The 22,382-nt window shown below is 32.2% G+C and overlaps 2 protein-coding genes across 2 annotated transcripts in view; both read right to left on the minus strand.

Annotated features, from left to right (window-relative positions):
* Window positions 1-1,994: 1,994 nt before the first annotated feature.
* LOC127549159 (olfactory receptor 4F4-like) overlaps window positions 1,995-22,382 on the minus strand; it is a 45,785-nt gene continuing 25,397 nt past the window's right edge. Inside the window, exons 3-5 of the transcript XR_007950527.1 lie at window positions 22,218-22,367; window positions 3,812-3,942; window positions 1,995-2,127 (exon numbers count right to left, since the gene is read on the minus strand). The gene's annotated coding sequence lies outside the window, so the exon portion shown is untranslated. The remainder of the gene's footprint in view (window positions 2,128-3,811; window positions 3,943-22,217; window positions 22,368-22,382) is intronic.
* Window positions 18,484-19,445, minus strand: LOC127549156 (olfactory receptor 4F15-like). Its single transcript, XM_051976989.1, has one exon. The coding sequence runs from the start codon at window positions 19,441-19,443 to the stop codon at window positions 18,484-18,486; it is 960 nt and encodes a 319-aa protein (XP_051832949.1). The 5' UTR covers window positions 19,444-19,445.

Below are 22,382 nucleotides of genomic sequence, written 5' to 3' on the forward strand. Positions count from 1 at the left end.
AAATGTCAACCATAACAGAGTAAAAACTGATGGTTTCTGAATACAAATTTAAACATATTTTTCTTTTTACTTTATTTTTCTTTAAGGTTTTTTTTTAAATCTATGTTTTCTTTCACAACGTGACTATTATGGAAAAGTTTTGCATGACTATACATGTATAGTCCTTGCTTCCTTCTTAATGAGGGAGAAATCCATAATTCTTGGCTACTTTCTTTGACATTTTATTGTACCCATTTTCTGATCAGCTATATTCCAGACAAAAATCACCATCCCAAGTCAATCTTTGAACCTTTGTTATGCACAATTGCTACCCCTTTTGATTCCTTTAATGAGGGAACTGGTAGGAGAACTTGGAACTCAACATTTTAAAAAAACTAATGTTAAAAATTACATTTTAAAAAAATACCACTACTATATCTAAACCTAGAACTCATAAAGATTCAAGAGGTTAAAAAGGGGGTGGGGGGGCAAGAAAGAGGAAAGACCTATTTGTATCAAAACATTTATAGCAGTTCTTTTTGTGATCACTAAGAATTGGAATTAAAAGGAATGACTAGCAATTGGGGAATGGCTAAACAAACTGCTATGTGTTTTTCATGGTATATCATTGTACTATAAGAACTAACAAACAAGATGATTTCAGAAAAACCTGGAAAGACACATGAATTGAAGCAAATTAAAATGAGTAGAAGAAGAAGAACACTGTACTTAGTAACAGCAATATTATACAATGAAGATCTGTGAATGACTGGACTATTCTCCATATTACAATGTTCTAAGAAAATTCTAAAGGACTAAGGATGAAGCATAATATCTACTTTCAGAGAAAGAACTCATGATATCTGAATATGGATTGAAGTATACTATATTTTACCTTTTTTTTAAGTCTTCTTGTACAAAATGAATCATATGGAAATGTTTTACATGATTGTACATTATAACATATTAAATTGCTTCTCATATCAGGACAGAGGAAGGGGAGGGAGGGATAGAATTTGGAAATCAAAACTTTAAAAAAAAAAAAGATTAAAAATCATTTTAACATGTAATTGGGAAAAAATATAATACTACTTTTTAAAAAAGTAGTAGATGGATGGAATCCATCTTTTTACAATGCCATCCCCTCCTTCCAACCAGATGGCTTTTCCTAAGTATTGAAATTATTGGGGACTCAAATCAGTGTCAATCTTTAATTTACATTTACACAGTTTTTGCCATCACAATCTCCATAATACTGATGGATTAGCATAGAGACTGAGAATGCATTTTATTTCAGGACTTGAAACACTTGTGGAAGATGCCAACTTTCACTTAGCCCTAATCCTGATTCTTTGTGAATTGACAGTCTCCAGGGACCCACACTGAAGACCAAACACACTTTGACATATGTAAGTTTTCACACCAGAGCACACATAAGCACTAACTTAATTCTGAGCTGATAGCATAATGGCTGTCCTGCACCAATAATACACTGGTCCATAACTTGAATGCAATCACACTGACACATCAACCAATTTTTTCAGCTTCTGTTATCATTCAAACTACTATCTCTTTCCAAAGACTCCAAACTCTTCTCTCAGTATCTTCATAACAGTTACTCAAAGTCTGACATCAAAATTATATCGACTTCATCAAATATCAATGTCAAAGAAACATCCTGTTGCTTCCTGTTAGGATGAAAGAAAATCACTATCACAAGTCAATCTTTGAATCTTTTTTATGCAATCTCTAGCCTTGTTGATTCTAACACTTCTGTACTATGAATGCCACAAATTGAGAAAGAAGAAGCAGAAGACAAATATACTTAATTCCCTTACTGATACCAAAACACTTCTCTGCATTGTCTTTAATTAATTTAATTAATTTTTTTTGTGATTCCTCCTATCTTTTTCCATTTAGATATCAAACCATGTCATATGTGCTCAGTGATACTATCGCATGGTCTTCCCAGCACTCATCCCAGTTCTTATAACTGTATTTTAACTTACCTTTTCAAACTTTCCCATAATACTTTGTTTGGTGCATAACTGTACAATATCATCTGCCAAACATATGAGTAATAAGGATTGGAGTATGGGATGATAAGTAAATTAGATTTGACTGGCATGAGATAGTAGCACATAGGATCTAGTGGAAAGAATAATAGAATGTAAGTCAAGAGACCTAATTTCTAATTACTTTAGATAATTTACTTTATTCTGGATTATTTCCTAATCTGTATAATAAAAATACTGATTATTAATACCAAAAATCCCATCTATAACATTCCATAATTCTTGGTTACTTCCTCTGACATATTATACCCATTTTCTGATCAGCTATATTCCAGACAATAAATTCTCAGTTCAATTTAAGCTTAACCTCTAGTTCATAGTAAAGATGCAAAAGGACTGAGAAAGAGAGCATTGTGATTTTTCTGCTGAGAAAAATGTTTTCACTTGAAAGGTCAGAATTAGACTGATTAAAGAATCCAACATGAAGTTATCCAACAACAATATTTTATCAAAAATAAAATAATTCAATCTGATCAACTAAAGTATAAAATTAATTCAGCATTACTTGTAATGCTTCAGCAATATTTAAAACTTCTAGAATTGTTTGTGTTTTTTTAAACTGGTTTTGCTTCATTTGCATGAATAAGGAAACTGATTATCAAAAATTTGTAGAAAAGAAATTTCAAGGTAATACCCGTCATTTCAAGGGATTAAATCTTTCTGTGATTTTTTTGGTCTCAATCTATGAAATATTTTGGTATTTACTTGTGATCACTGATGTTTCTTTATATTTTTAACCATCATAGTCCAAAATAAATATTCAGAAGAATTCAATTCCAGAACTATTCCTATATATAAGTAAATAAAAACTATATTCAAAGAAACACAACTAAATAACTCATTACATAAAGGAGAAGAGGGTGGGACAAGAAAAGGATAAAGTAGATATATAATGAAGGGAGTGAAAGATTAAGTATGAGAGAGGGTACATAAAAAGAACAGAGAAGATAAGCAAGAAGGAAACAATAAAGGAATATTTAAGGAAAAGAGAAAAGTAAGAAATATATGTATCTCTATACACATATAAGCATAATGATTACAAGATCATAGATAGAGTGAGAAGTTACACAGAATCCAACTCCCATTTTACAGTTAAAACAATAGAAAGGAATAATGTCTACAATTCTCTCTGGAACAAGTGCTGTAAGTTATATGCTTCAATCAAAACCATTATGTCATACCTATTACTAGTTATACTTAATTCTTGTTTTGCTGTTATGACAATGGTTTGTTTTTTCCTTTTTGAAATTATTTTATTAGCAAATTGTAAAATGGTAATGTCTCTGTTGGATTAAAGAGGGGAAATCAGTATGGGTATTGTTAATGTATTCATGACTTTCTGAACTAATTAGGCATGATAGGATTATAGACTAAATGTATATGCAAGAAACAAATATGTGTTTCTCAGAAAATTTAATGGTAAGTCTCAAGCTGAAAATTCTTATGATACATTAATGACTCCTAGATCATCTTTCTAGCCACTATACTGTAGTGGCTGTGTAATCTAATCTATTTTAGGAAAAACAATGAGAAGAGGAAGGTCACACTTAAAATCACTTAGGACACACAACTGGCTAGCCCTTCATAAAACTTCAAGGATAGATAAGTGAAAAAGAAGGTCCATCCTTAAAATAAATTTATTATTACAGAAGAAATCTAGAGAATTTTAGGAAAAGTGAAAAAAAAAAAAAAAACAGAAAAATGAACCTCCAGATCGGTTTTGAGAAAAAGAAGATATATTTGTCTCCTCTACTTACTCAGAAAACATTTCCAACATCGTGAAGCACCCTGGAGTTCTAGATGCAAGAATCTACAAACGAGTTGTTCATCTTTCCCCTTGGAAATTTTGGCTCTACCACCCAGGTCTATGGCAGCGATCTCCTCAAATCTAATATATAAAAACCAGAATCATTTAAAAAAAAAAAAGAAGAACTTCAGTGATAATTTAATCCAAACTTCTTATTTCACAGGTTAAAAATTAGGAATTAAAAAGGCTAGATGATTTGTCCAAGCTAGTTAGTTTCAAACACCTGGCTTGATTTCCAAGTTTTTTTTCACTGCATCAATTTGACCTCTCTGCTACATCAAAAAACTGAAGGGTGGAAATCTAATTTTAAAACTGCCCTTTCACCTAAGAGGTTCAAGAGTTGTCCCAATATTGTTAGTGTTGATCTAATCATAGTGTCATGGAAACTAAACCCTGGAATATAGGGAAAGTGAGATCAAATTGAAGCTGCTGACCAGAAGGAACTGTCTTGTTATTCCCTCTTTTTTAGTTCAGCTTTATTGTCTTTTCTCTCCTCTTCCAAAAGCCCAACCTTGGAAAAGGAATCCTTTCCACAATATTGGCCAACATTTATTTTATTAATGATCCCATCACCATCCCTTATCATAAAATAAATATATGATTAACTCTCAAGATTACCAAATAAAATTCTTATTAACAATTGCCCCCAAATGTAGGTATGAGTAAGGTGTAGATTTGTTTTTTTGGTCCCCCAAATTTTAAAATAAGATTATGAGAAAAAAGGAAAAAAATTAGACATTCTTTAAATATCAATTCATCAAAAAGAGAAATTGTGAATATCAAACCCTTATGGATTGTATGATTTTTAATATCCTCTTGCTGCTCAATGATTGTGTGTGTGTGTGTGTGTGTGTGTGTGTGTGTGTGTGTACATATAAGAGGAGATGGGGGGGAAAAAAGAGAGAAAAGAAGAATTCTGAAGAAAGAGGAGGATAATTGTAAAAAAAAAAAATTAATATTTTTAAAGTATTCATTTTACCTACCTGTTTTGTCACAGAATATTACATTATATTTAAGAAGGAGAAAAACTCAGAGGCATTAATCTTTTTTCCTTATAGTTTAGTAACCTCTTTTTTTAAAAGAGTTATATTAAACTCGTCCCTAAAAAGAAGCAACATAATTAGTTTCTCTGTTAGTGACCCAATGATGCTGCTCAGATCTTTAATACCTAGCTCATAATTATTTCCCTTGATAATCCTTTTTTGGAGTCACACTAGTTTTCTCAAGAGGAAAAACACTGGAAAGGTTGCCTGGTGATAAAATATAAGGAGAGAGAGTGCAAATAAATGTTTTGAGTACTATTAGAAATACTATCCAAATTGGTATGAAATAAGCTTAACATAGCTGTTCTGGAAGAAGGCCCCTTTGGAATGATTGGAATGAAAAAGGAAGTCAAGTCTTCAGAGAGCAAATAGATAAACCCTCCCATTGGGAAAACAAGGAAATAGCAGTGAGAGACAAATTAGCTATAGCTGTTACATAGATGAGAAACTTTTGGCAAATGCACTGTCCCTTTGAAGGAATGTGTGATAAGCATCATAAAAATGTTTGAGAGACAGATCCATAAGAAATACAATTTGCATTTTAATGATCAGAACAGGGAGTACAAATGCCCAAGGATTTTGATATTATTCTTTGATCATATGTTCAAAAGCCCAGATAGTTGTCTCTTTCCTCTTTCCTTATCCTTTCCTACTTCAAATCTCATAAATTCTGAAATAAATTGAATATAAGTAATCAAAACATATTTTTAACAATTAAAATAAGGAGTTGTAACAAAATTTAATATGCATCTGATATTTTTTTAAATGGTAATTGCTTACAAACTGGGAAAACATTTTTACAGTCAAAGGTTCTGATAAAAGTCTCATTTCCAAAATATATAAAGAATTGACTCTAATTTGTAAGAAATCAAGCCATTCTCCAATTGATAAATGGTCAAAGGATATGATCAGACAATTTTCAGATGATGAAATTGAAACTATTTCCACTCATATGAAAGTGTTCCAAATGACTATTGATCAGAGAAATGCAAATTAAGACAACTCTGAGATACCACTGCACACCTATCAGATTGGCTAAGATGACAAGAAAAAAATAATGATGAATGTTGGAAGGGATGCAGGAAAACTGGGACCTTGATGCATTGTTGGTGGAGTTGTGAGCTAATCCAACCATTCTAGAGAGCAATCTGGAATTATGCCCAAAAAGTTATCAAACTGTACATACCCTTTGATCCAGCAGTGCTATTACTGGGCTTATATCCTGTTGGAGACAGGAACAAAGAGCCAAGAAGAACGTGACTACCTGTGCGTAAACTCTGATACGGTTAGCTAAAACCTTATTGTGAACAAACAATACTTCCTAAATTCCTGAGACAAGATAATGTGTGTCCCAGGAAATTGGCCATATCTGTCCAGGAACTAGAAAACGAGTATGCTCCATGATGTCAGCCACACCTGTGGTCTGACATTCTTCTCTTTACATTGCAACCCCCCACCCAGAAAACGCAGGCAGTCAAATCATATATAACTAAGATCTTTTTCATTCAATAAATGAGACTCTTTTCCACCACAATGTAGTCTCCCTCCTCCTTTCTCGCCCGTTTCTCTTACAGGTTTTGTCCTCCTCGACACCCCACAAATTACGAGGTCCTGCTGGTTAGGACAATATCCCAAAGAAATACTAAAGAAGGGAAAGGGACCTGTATGTGCCAAAATGTTTATGGCAACCCTTTTTGTGGTGGCTAGAAAATGGAAAATGAATGGATGCCCATCAATTGGAGAATGGTTGGGTAAATCGTGGTATATGAATGTTATGGAATATTATTGTTCTGTAAGAAATGACCAGCAGGATGAATACAGAGAGGTTTGGAGAGACTACATGAACTGATATTAAGTGAAATGAGCAGAAGCAGGACATCATCACATACTTCAACAACAATACTATATGAGGATGTATTCTGATACACTTGATGGAAGTGGATATCTTCGACAAAGAGAAGATCTAACTCAGTTCCAATTGATCAATGATGGACAGAAGCAGCTACACCCAGAGAAGGAATACTGGGAAATGAGTGTAAACTGTTTGCATTATTGTTTTTTTTCCCAGGTTATTTTTACCTTCTGAATCCATTTCTCCCTGTACAACAAGAGAACTGTCTGGTTCTGCACACATATATTGTATCTAGGACATACTATAACATATTTAACATGTATAAGACTGCTTGCCATCTAGGGAAGGGGGTGGAAGGAGGAAAGGGTGAGTGCAAGAGATAATGTTGTAAAAAAACTACCCAGGCATATGTTCTGTCAATAAAAAGTTATAATATTAAAAAAAAAATTTTTAAATTTAAAAATGGTAATTGCTTTTGATTTCAGAGAGGGCAAAAATAAAAGTTTATGTCATCAAAATATGGAAATAAATATTCTTAAAAACACAAAACACATTAAACAATATAATTACTATTTTAAATTAATTAATTACCTTTAAAAATTAGAATTGGACAATTAGAAGCTAGTGAGTTTTTAAGACACCAAGAATCAGTCAAACAAAGTCAAAAGAATTTTTTAAAAGTACAGAATGTAAAATATCTCATTAAGAAAACAACTAAGATTTAAAATAGACCCAGGAGAGATAATTTAAGAATAATTCACTCCCTGAAAGCTTTAATCTATAAAAGAGACTGGAAAGAATCTTTCAAGAAATTATCAAGGAAAGCTGTCCTGATATCCTAGAAACAGAAGGAAAGAATTCACTGATCACCTCCCAAAAGAGATCCCAAAATGAAAACTCCAAGGAATATTGTAGCCAAATTCCAGAATTATCTGGTCAGGGGAAAATGTTGTCGGCCATCAGAAATAAATAATTCAAAAACTCAGGAGCCACAGTGAAGATTACACAGGATTTAGCAGTTTCTACATTAAAGGACTGGAGGCCTTGAAATATGATATTCTGGGAGGCAAAGTAGCTTGGACTACAATCAAGAATCAACTACCAGAAAAATTGTGCATACTCTTTTAGGGGAAAAGATGGATATTCAATGAAACAGGGGATTTTCAAACATTCCCAATGAAAATTCCAGAGCTGAACAGGAAATTTGATCTTCAAAAACAAGATTCAAGCAAGGGAAACATAAAAAAGTAAACAGAAAAGAAAAAAAGCATGTTATTCAATAAAATTATTCCATTTACATCCCACACAGGAAAATGAGGCCTATAACTCTTGAAAACTGTATCTCTATTAGGGCGGTTAGAAGGAGTATATATAGATAGAAGTGGGGTATAAGTTGAGTTTGATGTTAATGATATGAAAAAATAAGAGGTGAAGAAAAGATTGTACTGGAAGAAGATGAAAGGGGGAGACAGAATAGGATAAATTACATTACATGAAGAGATTTTTTTAAAAGACCTATGACAGTAGATGGAAAGAAAGGGGAAAGAAAATAAGGGGATTCTCATTGGATTTAGCTCAAAGAGGAAATAACATAGACATTCAGTTGGGTATAGAAATTTATCTTATCCTATGGGGAATTAGGAGGGGAAAAGGAAAGATAATAGAAGCAATGGTAGATGGGGGATCAGATGTAGGAGGAGAAAAGGGAAAGAAAAAGTTGGCCTGATAGAAGGGAGGACAGATTAATGGAGATATTGGTCAGAAACACAATACTGGTGAGGGTGAAAGAAGAGAGAAAAGAATAAACAGGGGGAAACAGGATCAAAAGAAATACATAGTTAGTAATCACAACTGTGAGTGTGAATGGGATAAACCCTTCCATAAAAAGAAGTGAATAACAGTATGGATTAAAAATGAGAATCATACAATATGTTGTTTATAAGAAACACATTTTAAGCAAAAAGATATAGAGAAAGTAAAGCTAAAAGGCTGAAGCAAAATATAGTATGCTTCAGCTGAAGTAAAAAAAAAAAAGTAGGGGTCACAATCTCAGCCAAAATAAAAGTAGATTTAATTAAAAGAGATAAGAAAGGGAATTACATTTTGCTGAAAGGTCCCATAGACAATGAATACCAATACTAAACATATATGCATTAAATAGAATAGCATCAAATTCTTAGAAAAATTAAGTAAATTAAGAGAGAGAAAAAGAGAGAGAGAGAGAGAGCAAAACTATACTTGTGGGGGATTAGGTAAATCAAACCAAAAAGAAACAAAAAAGAAAATAAGGAGAACAGAATTTTAGAAAAGGTTTATATGACAGGACTGTGAAGAAAATTGAATGCAAATGGAAAGGAATATACTTTTTTCTCAGTATTATATGACACCCACACAAAAAACTGACCATGTATTGAAAATAAAATTCTAATGATCAAATGAAAAACAGATTAAATATTAAATGCATCCTTTTCAGATTATGATGCAATAAAAATAATGATAATTTAAAGGACCATGGAAAGAGACTAAAAATAATTGTAAATTAAATAATTTCATCCTAAACAAAGATTGGAATAAACAACAAATCACAGTAATTATCATAATTTCATAAAAGACAATGACAATAAGGAGATAACATATCAAAACTTATATGATGCACCCAAAACAGTTCTTATGGAAAATTTTATATCTCTAGATGATTATGTTGAATCAAATAGAGAAAAAGGAGATCAATGAAATGGGTGTGTAACTTTTTAAAAAGCTAGAAAAAGAACAAATAAGTTCCAATTAAACACCAAATTAGAAGTTCTGAAAAATCAAAGGAGAGATTAATAAAATAAGAAGTAACAAAACTATTGAGCTAATAAATAAAACTAAGAGCTTGTTTTATGAAAAAACAATAAAATAAGTAAATCTTTATTTAATTAGATTTTTTTAAAAAGGCAGAAAGACAAATTACCAGTATCAAAAAGTGTGAATTTACCACCACTGAAGAGAAAATTAAAGCAATAATTATGAGCTATTTTGCTCAATTGCATGCCAATAAATCTGACAATCTGAGTCAATTGGATGATTATTTATAAAAAGCCATAAATTGCCCAATTTAAGAGAGGAGGAAATAAATCCCTAAATAACTTCATTTTAGCAAAAACAAATTGAACAAGCCATCAATGAACACCATAAGAAAAATCTCTAGGAGCAGATCAATTTACATTGTGAATTCAATCAAGCATTTAAGAAACAATTAATTCCAGCACTATATGAACTATTTGGAAAAATAAGAAAAGGTGGAGTTTTACTAAATTCCTTTTATTACACAAACCTGGTGTTAATACCTAAACCAGGAAGAGTTAAAACAGAAAAAGAAATTTAAAGACCAATTTCCTTAATGAATATTGATGCAAATTTTTAAATAAAATATTGGCACAGACAGTACAGCAATTTATCACAAGGATAATACATGATGATCAAATAGAATTTATACAAAAAATTCAGGGTTCATTCAATAGGAAACTATCAGTAATGATAAAAAAAAAACTAATGGAAATTGTATGATTATCTCAATAGATGCAGAAAAAGCTTTTGATAAAATAACAGCACTTATTCCTATTACAAAACACTAGAGAGCATAGTAATAAATGGAGGCTTCCTTAAAATGATAAGCAATATTTATCTAAAACCATCAGCAAGCATTTATAGATATAGATATAGGTGGGTGTGGGGGGAGGGGAGAAGTGGGTGTGTGTGGGTGTGGGTGTGTGTGGGTGTGTGTTGGAGAGAGATAAGCTAGAAGACTTCCCGATAAGATCAGGGGTAAAACAAGGATGCCCATTATCATCACTATTATTTAATATTGTCCTAGAAATGTTAACTTCAGCAAGAAGAGAAGAAAAAGAAAGAAATTGAATTAGAATAGACAATGAAGAAACAAAACTATCACTCTTTGCAGATAATGTGATGTTATGCTTTAAAAATCCTAGAAAATCAACTGGCAGAATAAGCTACAAAACACTGAGATACTTTTTCAAACTAAACTGACAAGCATTCAAACTCTACTTAGGAAAATGAAACTCTGTCAGCTGGACACATTGTCCTAATGTCAAATGTATGTTTGCCAAAAACATTATTTTATGACAAACACACAAGGCAAGTGTTCACAAAGTGGTCAGAAAAAGTGATACAAAGACACTCTCAAGGTCTCTCTTAGAAACTTTAAGATTGACCATATGACATGGGAAACATTGGCACAGGACTACCTCGCATAGCATGCCCTCATCAGAGAAAGTTCTATGCTCTATAAGCAAAGCAAACTTTAATTAATTTGGGGGGAGAGGGTAGACTTGAGATGGGAAAAGATGGACAATCCATTCTAAAAGTTCATAGGAACCATTTGTGTCTGATCTGTGGCAGAACATTCTGAGCTTGTATTGGTCTAATCAGCTACAGTAGGGCACACTAACTTGATTCCAACATAGTAATGTCATTTTTGGTTCTCTTCAAAAATGAAGGACACCAACCAATCAACCATTGTGTATACACCTATACATTCCTAAAATCTATGCACTGTGGCTTAGTTTATTTATTTCAGAGATGTAAGGATGATTAAACATTTGGAAGAATATTGGCTTAAATAATAATAGAAACAACAAAAACAACAACAAATGCAGAAAAACTTCAAAATGTAGTCTCATTAAAAAGCCTAAAAACCATCTTGAAAGGGTTATTCTTTGATGTCACCAAAAGCATATTTCAAATGAAATCTATTACCTACAAAAGCAAAATACTAGAGATGTTACCACTAGTACAGGAATAAAATAAATATGCTACCTATTTTCACTACTACTTGACATACTTCTCGAAATGTCAATACAACCTATAGTATTTTTGACAATGTAAAAAATTAAGTATATAACTATATTTAAGTATATATGTATACAAAAAGAGATGTCAGTAAATAAGACAAATACATTTCTCTATTAGCTACATAATGATTTACTTAGAAAACTTAGAAAATAAGTGAAAATTTAAGAAAATTAATACCATCATTAAATTATCAAGATATAAAACAAATCAGCATTTCTATACAATGCTAATAATACAGAGGAAATAACAGAAAGAGAAATCTATTCAACATAACTACCAAATGTTTAAATTAATTTAGAGTTACTCTACTAGGTTACACATAGGAGTTCTTTAAGTTAAACTATAATATTAAAATATTCATATTGTAATACAACTCTAATAATCAACCATAAATATAATTCTGCAAAAATCAAGAAAGACAAATAAGTGGAGAGAGATTTAATTTTTCATGGTGAGGCCACACCAAATAATTTTTAAAAACTTTATTATGTATTATTTTAAATCATTTTTTAAGATTTTAGAATAAAATTTATATTTTAAACCACTGATGCATTTGGCTTCCATGTTTCTCCTCTTACCAAATAAATATTAAGATCTTATTATAACAGCTGGACTCTTTGGATTTATCAAATACTGAGTTACTGTGTTCATTTACTTTCGTATATTGTGTCCCTAATCCATTCTAATGATCAATCTTTCTATTTCTGTTTTTTATAATGGTGGCTTTGTGGTGTAGTTTGAATATTTAGAATACTGCTAGACCTCCTTTCTCCCCACTTTTTTTCCATTAAATTGTTTTCATATTCTTGATCTTTTATTCCTCCACAGGATTTTTTTTTAAGTCTAAAAAGTAATCCTTTGATAGTTTGATTATTATTTTATCATATCTCCTTGACTCATCCATGAACAAATATTTGTATAAACAGTGTTCTGTGAATGTATTCATATATTTCCACTATAATTTCATGTAATCTTGGCAAACAGATTCCCAAATAATATATGTCATCTTATTTTCAATGGAATTTCTCTTTCTGTTCCTGCTAGACTTTTTTAGTAATGTAGAAAAATGATTAAGATTTGTATAAATTTATTTTAAATCTTTTAACCTTGCTGAAATTGTTCACTGTTTCAATTAGTTTTAATAGAATACAAGATTCAAGTAAGCCAACACATAGTGATAGTTGCATACTTATTCTTTCAATTCCTTTTTCATATTTTATTGCCATAACCTTTATTTCAAGAATTATATGGAATATTAATAGTGATTTTGGACATCCTTGCTTTGTTCCTGGTCTCATTGGAAAGGTTTCTTTTTTATCCCTCTTACAGAGATGAACGCCTCTTGGTTTTAGATATTTACAACTTATAATTTTATAGAAAGCTCCAGTTATTTGTATTTTCTCTTTTCGAGGGGTTAGGCAATCAGAATTAAGTGATGTGTCCAGAGTCACACAGTTAATAAGTGTCAGGTCTGAGGTTAGATTTGAACCCTAGTCATCCTAATTCCAAACCAATGCCCATTATTCTAGTTCTTGTTTTGTTGTTTTAACTAGAAAGGGAAATTATATTTGGCATTTTTTGCATCTATTGAAATAATGTTATAACTTTTGTTTTTTATTATCATTATAGTCAATCAAGTTTATAGTTTTTTCTAACATTGAACCAACCTTGAATTCCTGGTAAAATCCATAGTATGTGTTTTTTTCTGACATATTTCTCTAATTTCTTTGTTGAAATTTATTTTAAATTTTTGCATAAATATTTCTTAAGGATATTGATTTATAGTTTTCTTTCTCTGTTTCAGTTTTATCTCATTTGTATATTGAGACTGCATTGTTTCATAGAAGGAATTTGACAGGACTCTTTCCCTTTTTAAAAACAATTTCCAGGGGATTGGAATTAAGCGTTCTTTAAATGTCTATAAATTCATCTGGTTATGGTGTGTTTTTTTATATTATCCCAACATGATCAATTCACACTCATACCCTATTAGTAGACTCCTCACAGCCCTTATAATGATAAAAATTTTAGGAGTTAATGTATTATCATCCAATAGAGAATGTAAACAATTTAACCTCATTGAGTCGCTTATGATTTATTTTTATGTGTTACCTTTTTATGGTTCTTTTGAATCTTGTGTAAATCTTTGAATGTCAATTTTTTTCTACTCAGTTTTGGTCATTTCTTTAGGAATGCTTGAAAGTTCTGTATTTCATTAAATATCCATTTCTCTCATGAAAATAATAGTTTGGCCAGATAGGTGACTCTTGCTTCTAATCCTAGATCCTTTGCTTTCCAGAATATTATATTCAAGTCTTCCATTACTTTAAGGTAGAAACCACTAAATTTTACTTGATCCTGATTATAATTCCATGAGATTTGAATGCTTTCTTTTTGGTTGTTTGCAATATTTTCTCCTTGGCCTGAGAGCTCTGGAATTTATCTAAAATATTGCTGGGACTTTCATTTTTGGCATCTCTTTCAAGAGAATAGATTTCATTGAAACTTTCAGTTTTTTGTTAGTTTTTTTTTTTTTTTTTTACCTACTGGATCTTAGGGGCAGTTGTCCTTGATAAATGTTGAAACAAGATGTCTTAGGCTCTTGTTTTTAATTATGGATTTTAAATATCCTAACAATTCTGAAATATCTTTCCTTGATCTATTTTCCGGGTAACTTGTTTTTCCAATAAGATATTTCATATTTTCTTCTGTTTTTTTTTTTTTGTTCTTTTAACTTTCTTTTAGCATGTTTTGATATCCCTTGGAATCATAAATCTCCACGTGCCCAATTCTCATCTTTAAGGAATTTTTATTCAGTGAGCTTTGTAATTTTTTTTCCAATTAGTTACTTTTAAAGAGTTCTTTCCTTCATTGGATCTTTGTGTCTCTTTTACCATTTGACCCATTCTGATTTTTTTAATGTGTTATTTTTCTTTTGTGCATTTTTGATAATTCACTTTTAGCAACTTTCTTTTATAAATCCCATTTTTTCCCAAATTTTTCCTTCACCACTCATTTTTTCTTTAACTCTTCCAGAAAATCTTATGTTTGGATTCAATTAGCATTTTTCTTTGAGTCTTTGTAGCTATTTTCATGTTGTTGTCTTTCTATGAATTTACCTCTTGATCTTCCCTGACACCATAATAGCTTTTTATGGTCAAAGATTTGTTGTTGTTGCTGTGCTGCTGCTGCTGCTGCTGCTGCTGCTGCTGTTGCTGTTGCTGTTGCTTGCTTGCTCATTTTTCCTCCCAATTTAAATTTTATATTAAAAATTGAACTCTGTTCACCTGAAGTTTCAGAGGAACTTCCCCAAAATTCAGGTTTTTTCTTGTTCTGTTTTAGTAGCTACTTCTGGAATTTTGCAAGTTTTCAATGCTTCTAAGGTGGTGTGATAATGGAGAGATATGGCCAGTGCTTTCCTGGTCTGTAGTCTAGTCTTTATCCAAGATAGATTGAAAAATTGGAGCAGGTCCCTTGCTCTCCTGCAACAATAAAAATTAATGTTCCTTTTTGCTTTGGAACTAAGACCAAGAATCCAGCAGAAGCTTATGTAAATAATCATAAGTGCTCTGTTCCATTGTAGAACTCTAATCCAAAACTGCTCATAAGCAAAAGAGCCAGCCAGTCACTGCCCGCTGCATCTAATACCAGCAACAAGTTCCCTATAATCTCTTTCTAAGCAGGCATCTGATCTCCTCACTGTCTCTGAGCTGAAAGCTTCAGAAGCTGCTGCTGCTATTCCTGAGGCTCATACCTAGCGCTACCAGTATGTTTCAGGCCAGTTTCCATATATGCCATGCACTGTGTTAATGCTTTTTGTAAATTATCTCATTTGATCCATACAGAAACTTTGCAATGTAGGTACTATTATTATCCCCATTTTATAGTTAAGGAAACTGAGGCAAATAGAGGTTTAGTGACTTGTTCGGCAGCACACAACTAGTATGTATAGGTTTTAATTTAGTATTTTCTGACTCAAGGCCCAGAACTCTATGCACTGTTCTACCAGATATCTATGATAACAAGAACCATAAACAGAAAGGGAACCACTGGAATTTATTGAATGGGAGTGGTAGAGGGTATGACAATATCCTGAACATAGTAAGTTCTCAGAGATTAGTTAGCTTCTTCTTAACAGTGTATGAATGAAAGCATAAATAATCATTTAAATTTGATGAAAGAAAGCTAAAGCCTGGTTTCTCCATATAGGAATCACAGTAATGATGAATATACTCTCTAAAGAACACAAGTCAAGTGAGGTTTCCTTGCATCTACCATGTAGCTTTTATCTTTCAAGTATCTTAGCCCATGATGTGATTTCACATACCTTTACAAACTCTGTGGAACTTGCTTCTTAATACAATTCTGAAAGGATACAAGTATCATTTCTCCATAAAAGAATAGAAATGATTTAACCTTATTCAGATCTTTATGTTTGCTTGTTTATATTTACTTTTTTATGCTTCTAGATGTCAAATTTTCTACTTAACTCTGTTCTTCACAAATTCTTGCTCGAATCCTTTATTTCAACACTTGTGTTTTTCTATTTCAAATATGTGTATTGCAAAGGGCATGTTATTGAATTCAAGTTTCTTATTAAACAATGTAAGATTTCAGATACCCACATAAGATTTGGAGCAAATTCTATTCTGTGTAATAGTTGTTTCTCCTACACATTTTTGATCCATGTAAGAATGCAAGGCATATACTCTATTCATCAATTTAATGGTAGAGAAAGTAGATTGAAATGAAAGTACCACTACGTTCATTGAGCAGAAATGATAGGTTTTTCTCTGAACTAATTTCTGTCAACTAATATATTTGAAAATGAATAATACACAAACTATTCAATTTTTCTTTTCCATAGATTATGCTTGGCTGCCCTTGATTGACAAAATCAAATGTTTCCTTGCTAAAATTATTTCTGGGATCTTATACCTTTACAGTTGTGTTGATCTTATTTGCCCACAAAGAAAAATGAGGGAACAAGCAAAATATAAATTTACATAATCCACATTAAAGGCCTTGATGATATTACAATGAATTTGATTTGTTTTTCAGGGAATCATTCCAACCTGAACATACCTCTAATAAGCACAGAGTAAATAATGAAAATGTCATCTGCTGAGTTTTAACAAAATAAATTTTGTTATGGATTTGTCATTCCTACTCAATAAACATAAACTATACTTTGATTAGGAAAAGAAGTATCTTTTCCTTTATTTCTTCTTTACTTCTCCCTGCCTGTTTTCCTTCTACAAATTTATCAGGAATCTACTCTGTGTGATACACTATGATAGATACTATGTCCAATATAAAATAGAATGATAAATGCTCCTTGAACCAAGAGGGCTACAATTGAGTACAGCATACATTATGAATTACAGGATACTAAAAACAAAACAAAACAAAACTCTTCAAAATGAAAAATATATCCAAAATACAAACAATTTCAGGTATTTCCAGGGTCCAAGAAATCCAGTATCAAAATAAGTTAACATTTAAAAAAATAATCAAAAGAGATGGCAAATCCCTATATTCCAATATGTTTACTCATCATCCCCTTCACCACCACCCACCACATTCCTGTAGTAGGTGTACACAACTCAAACTATAATCTTGCAACAAGACTGAATTCTATCTGCTCTTCTCCTAGTAGTGAAAAAACAAAAAGAAGATTCAGAAAACTGAGGAACAGAGAATTAGAGCAGAACACACACGTGCGTGCATGTGTAAGACTCCACTAAATCTGAGGAAAAGAACCCAACATCGAACTGGCTCAGATTCTGACCTTTTCCCCTCAGGAGTTACTTGCAGCAGATTCATTGAAACATAAATTGCCAGAAAGTTGAAAGAACTTTAAGCTCTGGATCCCAGAGAAACTGCCATCAAAGGGAAAGGAATCAGAAAGTGAGTAATATGGGAATAAAAGAAGTAAAATATGTTGAAATTATTAAATATCTCAAAATGAAGAAAATTCAATTAAATACTTTGAGTATAAGCACATTAATTAAAAGAAAAAACATTAATAACAAAATGTAATGTGATCTCTAGATCAGAAAAAAATGTATAGGGTTTAAAAGACATAAATAAAGAATAGTATCTAACAGAAGTAAAAAAAAAAAAATCACAATAATATCAGATGATCATGCATTCAATACTCATTGAGAAGTCAGAAAAAATCCTTAGGAGATATTTTAATTAAACAGTGAATGGTAGACAAAATAGAATACTTAGATTGAAGGAAGATAAATGAAAAGATCAGAGTCTAAGACCAATATAAGCAATGGTACAGAGGTAGAAGATATTCATTTGGGTCATGGCAAGTAGATTTTATTGAAATCAAGAGCATTGAAAATCAATAGTATCCAATAGACTAGAAAAATATATAGTAACCATAATCTGAAGAACATTGAACATAAAGTTAAGGAGTATGGAACTTTTTGTTATTTGGTTAATAAAAACCCACAAGTATATAAATTTGGACCATGGAATTTCCATGAAAAAAATAGTTATTTTCTTGAGATGATTATTGCTAAGCTCAGCAAGAACCAAGCATAATTCCAAGTATAGATTCTCCCAAAAAAATATGACATTGAATGAAGTGCATGACAGTTGATTGTGGTGTATTCATTAAACTCAGAATTATGATTCTCTTCTTTATATAAGCCACATTATAAAGTAGAAGGTGAGAGTAGGCAATGTTACTCTATTCCTGTTGATGAGCAAAAGAGCTATATCTCTAAAATACAGAAGATCTTCTTAGGGTGCTCTAGACCATGTCTGTTTTTATGCTACACCCTACATAAGTCTGGAAGCATTGAACACAATCCTGAAGTGTCCCTTGATTTTATTTCATAAAATCCATCATGATGTCTCCTTGGAACTCACAATTTTCCTGCTCAGTCTTTTCATTGCCACCTTCATGTCCTTGTTCCTAAATGTATAGATGGCAGGATTCAAAAGTGGGGTAACAACAAAGTCAAGAATGGCCAAAAATTTATCCAGTGATAAGGTGGGGAATTCCCATACATACACAAAGAAACATGGAGCAAAGAACAAAAACACTACAGTGATGTGAGCTGATAGCGTGGAGAAAGCCTTGGACAAACCAGCAGAAGAGTGATGTCTCACAGTGACAAGGATGAAGATGTAGGACATGATTAAGAGGAAGAAGGTGCCCATAGAAATGAGCCCACTATTAGCAGTGACCACATGCTCTACCCAGTTGCTATCTGTACAGGCAAGTTCTGCCACCCGAGGAAAGTCACAGTAAAAGCTATCAATTTTATTAGGGCCACAGAAGGGCAAGTTTACAATGCAAACAAACTGAGACACAGCATGGATCACTCCAATCACCCAGGCAGTCACTACAAAACAAATACATGTTTTGTGGCTCATTATGGTCAAATAGTGGAGGGGCTTGCAGATGGCTGTGTATCTGTCATAAGCCATGGCTATGAGTAGGACCATCTCAGTTCCTCCCATGACATGGACAAAGAACATCTGTGTCATACACCCTGGGAAAGAAATTACCTTATGCTCACTGAAAATGTCAGTGATCATCCTTGGGGCTGTGGTAGAAGATAATCCCAGGTCAATGAGGGAGAGATTAGCCAGCAAGAAGTACATGGGGGAGTGTAGGTGAGGGTCACAAACCACAGTGAATACAATGAAGAGGTTTCCCAACACAATTCCCACATAGAATGAAAAGAAAAACAAGAAGAGAAGAATCTTCATCTCCAAAGAAGCTGACAGTCCCAGCAGCACAAACTCAGTTACCATAGAATCATTTGTTCCATCCATTGATACAACTAGCATCAGCATTAGATGATCTGAGAGTAAAGAACAAAAAATATTAATAGTGTGAGAACCAAAAGTTGATGTCCTATTTTATCCCACCAATGAGTTCAGGAGGCCCTGGACTTTAAGCAGTGAAAAGGAAATACTGGGGAAGTCACAAGAGAAAAAGAAAAGTTTTTGGCAATACTGACAAATAGCTACATTAGTACACTGTTCTTGGAACTGTGAATTGATCCATCAATTTTGGAAAACAATTTGGAATTTTGCCACAAAAATTACTATACCCTTTGGCCTGTAAATATCTTATGGAGCCTATACCTCAAAGAGATCAGGAAAAATGATAAGATAACATAGTTCTAAAAATACACATAGCAGCTCTCTTTGTGGTAAATGATAATAATTTGTGGTAACAATTAGTTGGAAATGAAATGGGTTTCACAGGAAGAGGAAGAGGATGGAAATAGAGAAGAGGAAGAAAAGGAAGAAGAGGAGGAGGAAAAGGAGGAGGAAACAGAGAATGAAGAAGAGGAGTAGGAAGAAGAAAGAAGAAACTTATTCTCCTAGGGCAGTTTCATGGGAAATATTATGATATAGAAAAATATTGTAGATAATTATTCAGAAGACCTAGCTTTTTTTATTGGCACTGTTGTATGAGTATTTGTTGAAAGAACTGGGCATGTTTATCATAAAGGAAAAAAAAAATAAGCTTTAGGGTGGCTGTCTTTAATTATATGAAGGAAAGGCTGTGATGTGGAAGATGCATTAGATTTATATCACATGGACCTGGATGAAAGAACTAAGAGCAATAGAAGAAAGTCACAGAGAGGAACATTTAGAATATAATAAGGAAATATTCTTAACAATTAAAGATATCTCCAAAGTAAAATTATTTATTTCAGAAGATCATTAGCTCCTAACTTGTAGTCTTTCACTGAAGGCAGAATAACTAAGTGTTGGGGATTTTTTGATATAACATACCTTGGTCTAAATAGCTTCTGGTATCCCTTACACTCTGAGAGTCTGTGATTCTATAACTAAATAGCATATTTTTGGGCAAAGCCATTTCTCTGATTCTTACCTCTTTATTCATTAAATATGGAGGTTCAACTAAATGATCTATTACATCCTTCAGAATTTGAAAATTTATCATTCTAACCTTTCCATATGCTTCCTTATAACCAATAAAATGTTGTGCATTCAGGGCATGGTAAGTAGTTCAGTTGTGTTAAAATTCAGAGTGTAGAGGAGGAAAAAGTAGATACAATAGGGATCTTAAAGATCATCTAGCCTGACTCTTTTATTTTAAGATAAGAAAAATGTAGTCCAGAAAGTTAATAGTCTCAGCCAAGATCACACAGATTATTACCACAGAAATAATATTTTAATCTAGGTCTTCAGAACTCCTCTAATTCCCCTATGTCACAATACTTCACATGATTTCTTATCTAAAATTAATCTCTCTTAAAAGGTAGGGAAAATAAGAGGATTCCAAAAAAGGACTCTTTCTTTCTGCTGGAGAGACCATATATCTGACTACCAATCCCAAAAAGGGTTGATAATTTAGAAAAATCAAAAAATAAAGATGGTAAACAACTTTGGCTTTTCCTCAAACATATAAAATAGGGGCAACTAGGTGTTATAGTGGATGCAACACCATGTCTGAAATCAGGAGGATCTAAGATTAACCCTAGACACTTCTGTGTGACCCTGGGCGAGTCCAATTCCCTCCAAAATCCAAACAAATTTATCCTTAAGTCTTAAAAAATAATAATAATAACTAATCTTAATCACTGCAGTAAGAAGCAGAACACGAAAATGTATGACATAAGCAGAATCCCTGTATCACATAATCAATAAATTGTATTAGTAACAGATAATAGTTGTAAAGCTCTGATAATGCAAAATGATTTCAGGATTATATATTGCATATCTCTATGTGTACAGGTATATATCATCTTGAGGTGGATATTGAGGGTTAGAGTGGGGATTTCATGAAGAAAAGGGTGAGGTCTACCAAATACTTTTAAATAGAAAGCATCAATATTATGCTCACTTATAAATTCTAGAGCCTAAGATTTTTTCTCCTTGCATTATTATTATTATTATTATTATATTATTATTATTCATGATTATTCATGATCATTGATAACATGTTAGCCTCCAACCATTTCACACTTTTCAATAATTTTTGACAAAGAGGAGAAGAGAGACAGGAAAAGAAAAATAGTCTTTTTAAGAGAATAATTTAATCATCTGATGAAGTGAAGAAGTATTGGTGTATAAATAGCTATATTTATGTATGCATATTAGTTGTACTTCTTTTTTGTATCCCAAAAAGTTGTTGGATGGATCATGAACCATGAATAAAGTTTTAGAAAAGAGTGGTCTAAAGCCACCTACCAGTCTCTAGTAAAAAGTTTATTCAATCCATTCCCACTATTTCTTCAATATTTCTAGAAACAGACATAATCATATCTTGGTGAAAAAGTAAAAATTAAAGTGAGAAATCCCATCTCCTAAAACCTCTTCTGTGCAGTCTTCTCTCTGTTGATAATGGAATTTAAGAAAATAAAATAATAAGTGAGGAAGAACAGGCTAAATAAGGTGAAAGTTCCCACTTCTTAATTGTTCTTCCTCAATCTTGTGTCTTATAATAAGTTAAAGAAAATGAAATTGTAAAGTAAATGGGGAAGAATCCTAGGTAGGAATGATTTAGGACTAATGCTGTCATAATAAACAAACAAATAAAATCTTGAGGATGTAGAGAATAAAAACCAGAACTCACTCCTTTAACTCACTTGCAGGAAGAAGAGAATTTATTTGGTTCTTCTGCCTAGTATGAAAAAATCATCAGGATTATGACAGCCCCAAGAATTCTCCAAATTCTGAGATTCCCCAGAAGAATTGTTGTCTTTGTCTCTTTGAAATACTCTTCAAATATGACTTTTCTAAAAACAAAGAAC

Source organism: Antechinus flavipes, chromosome 2, assembly GCF_016432865.1.
Source record: "Antechinus flavipes isolate AdamAnt ecotype Samford, QLD, Australia chromosome 2, AdamAnt_v2, whole genome shotgun sequence".
NCBI classification, from domain to species: Eukaryota; Metazoa; Chordata; class Mammalia; order Dasyuromorphia; family Dasyuridae; genus Antechinus; species Antechinus flavipes.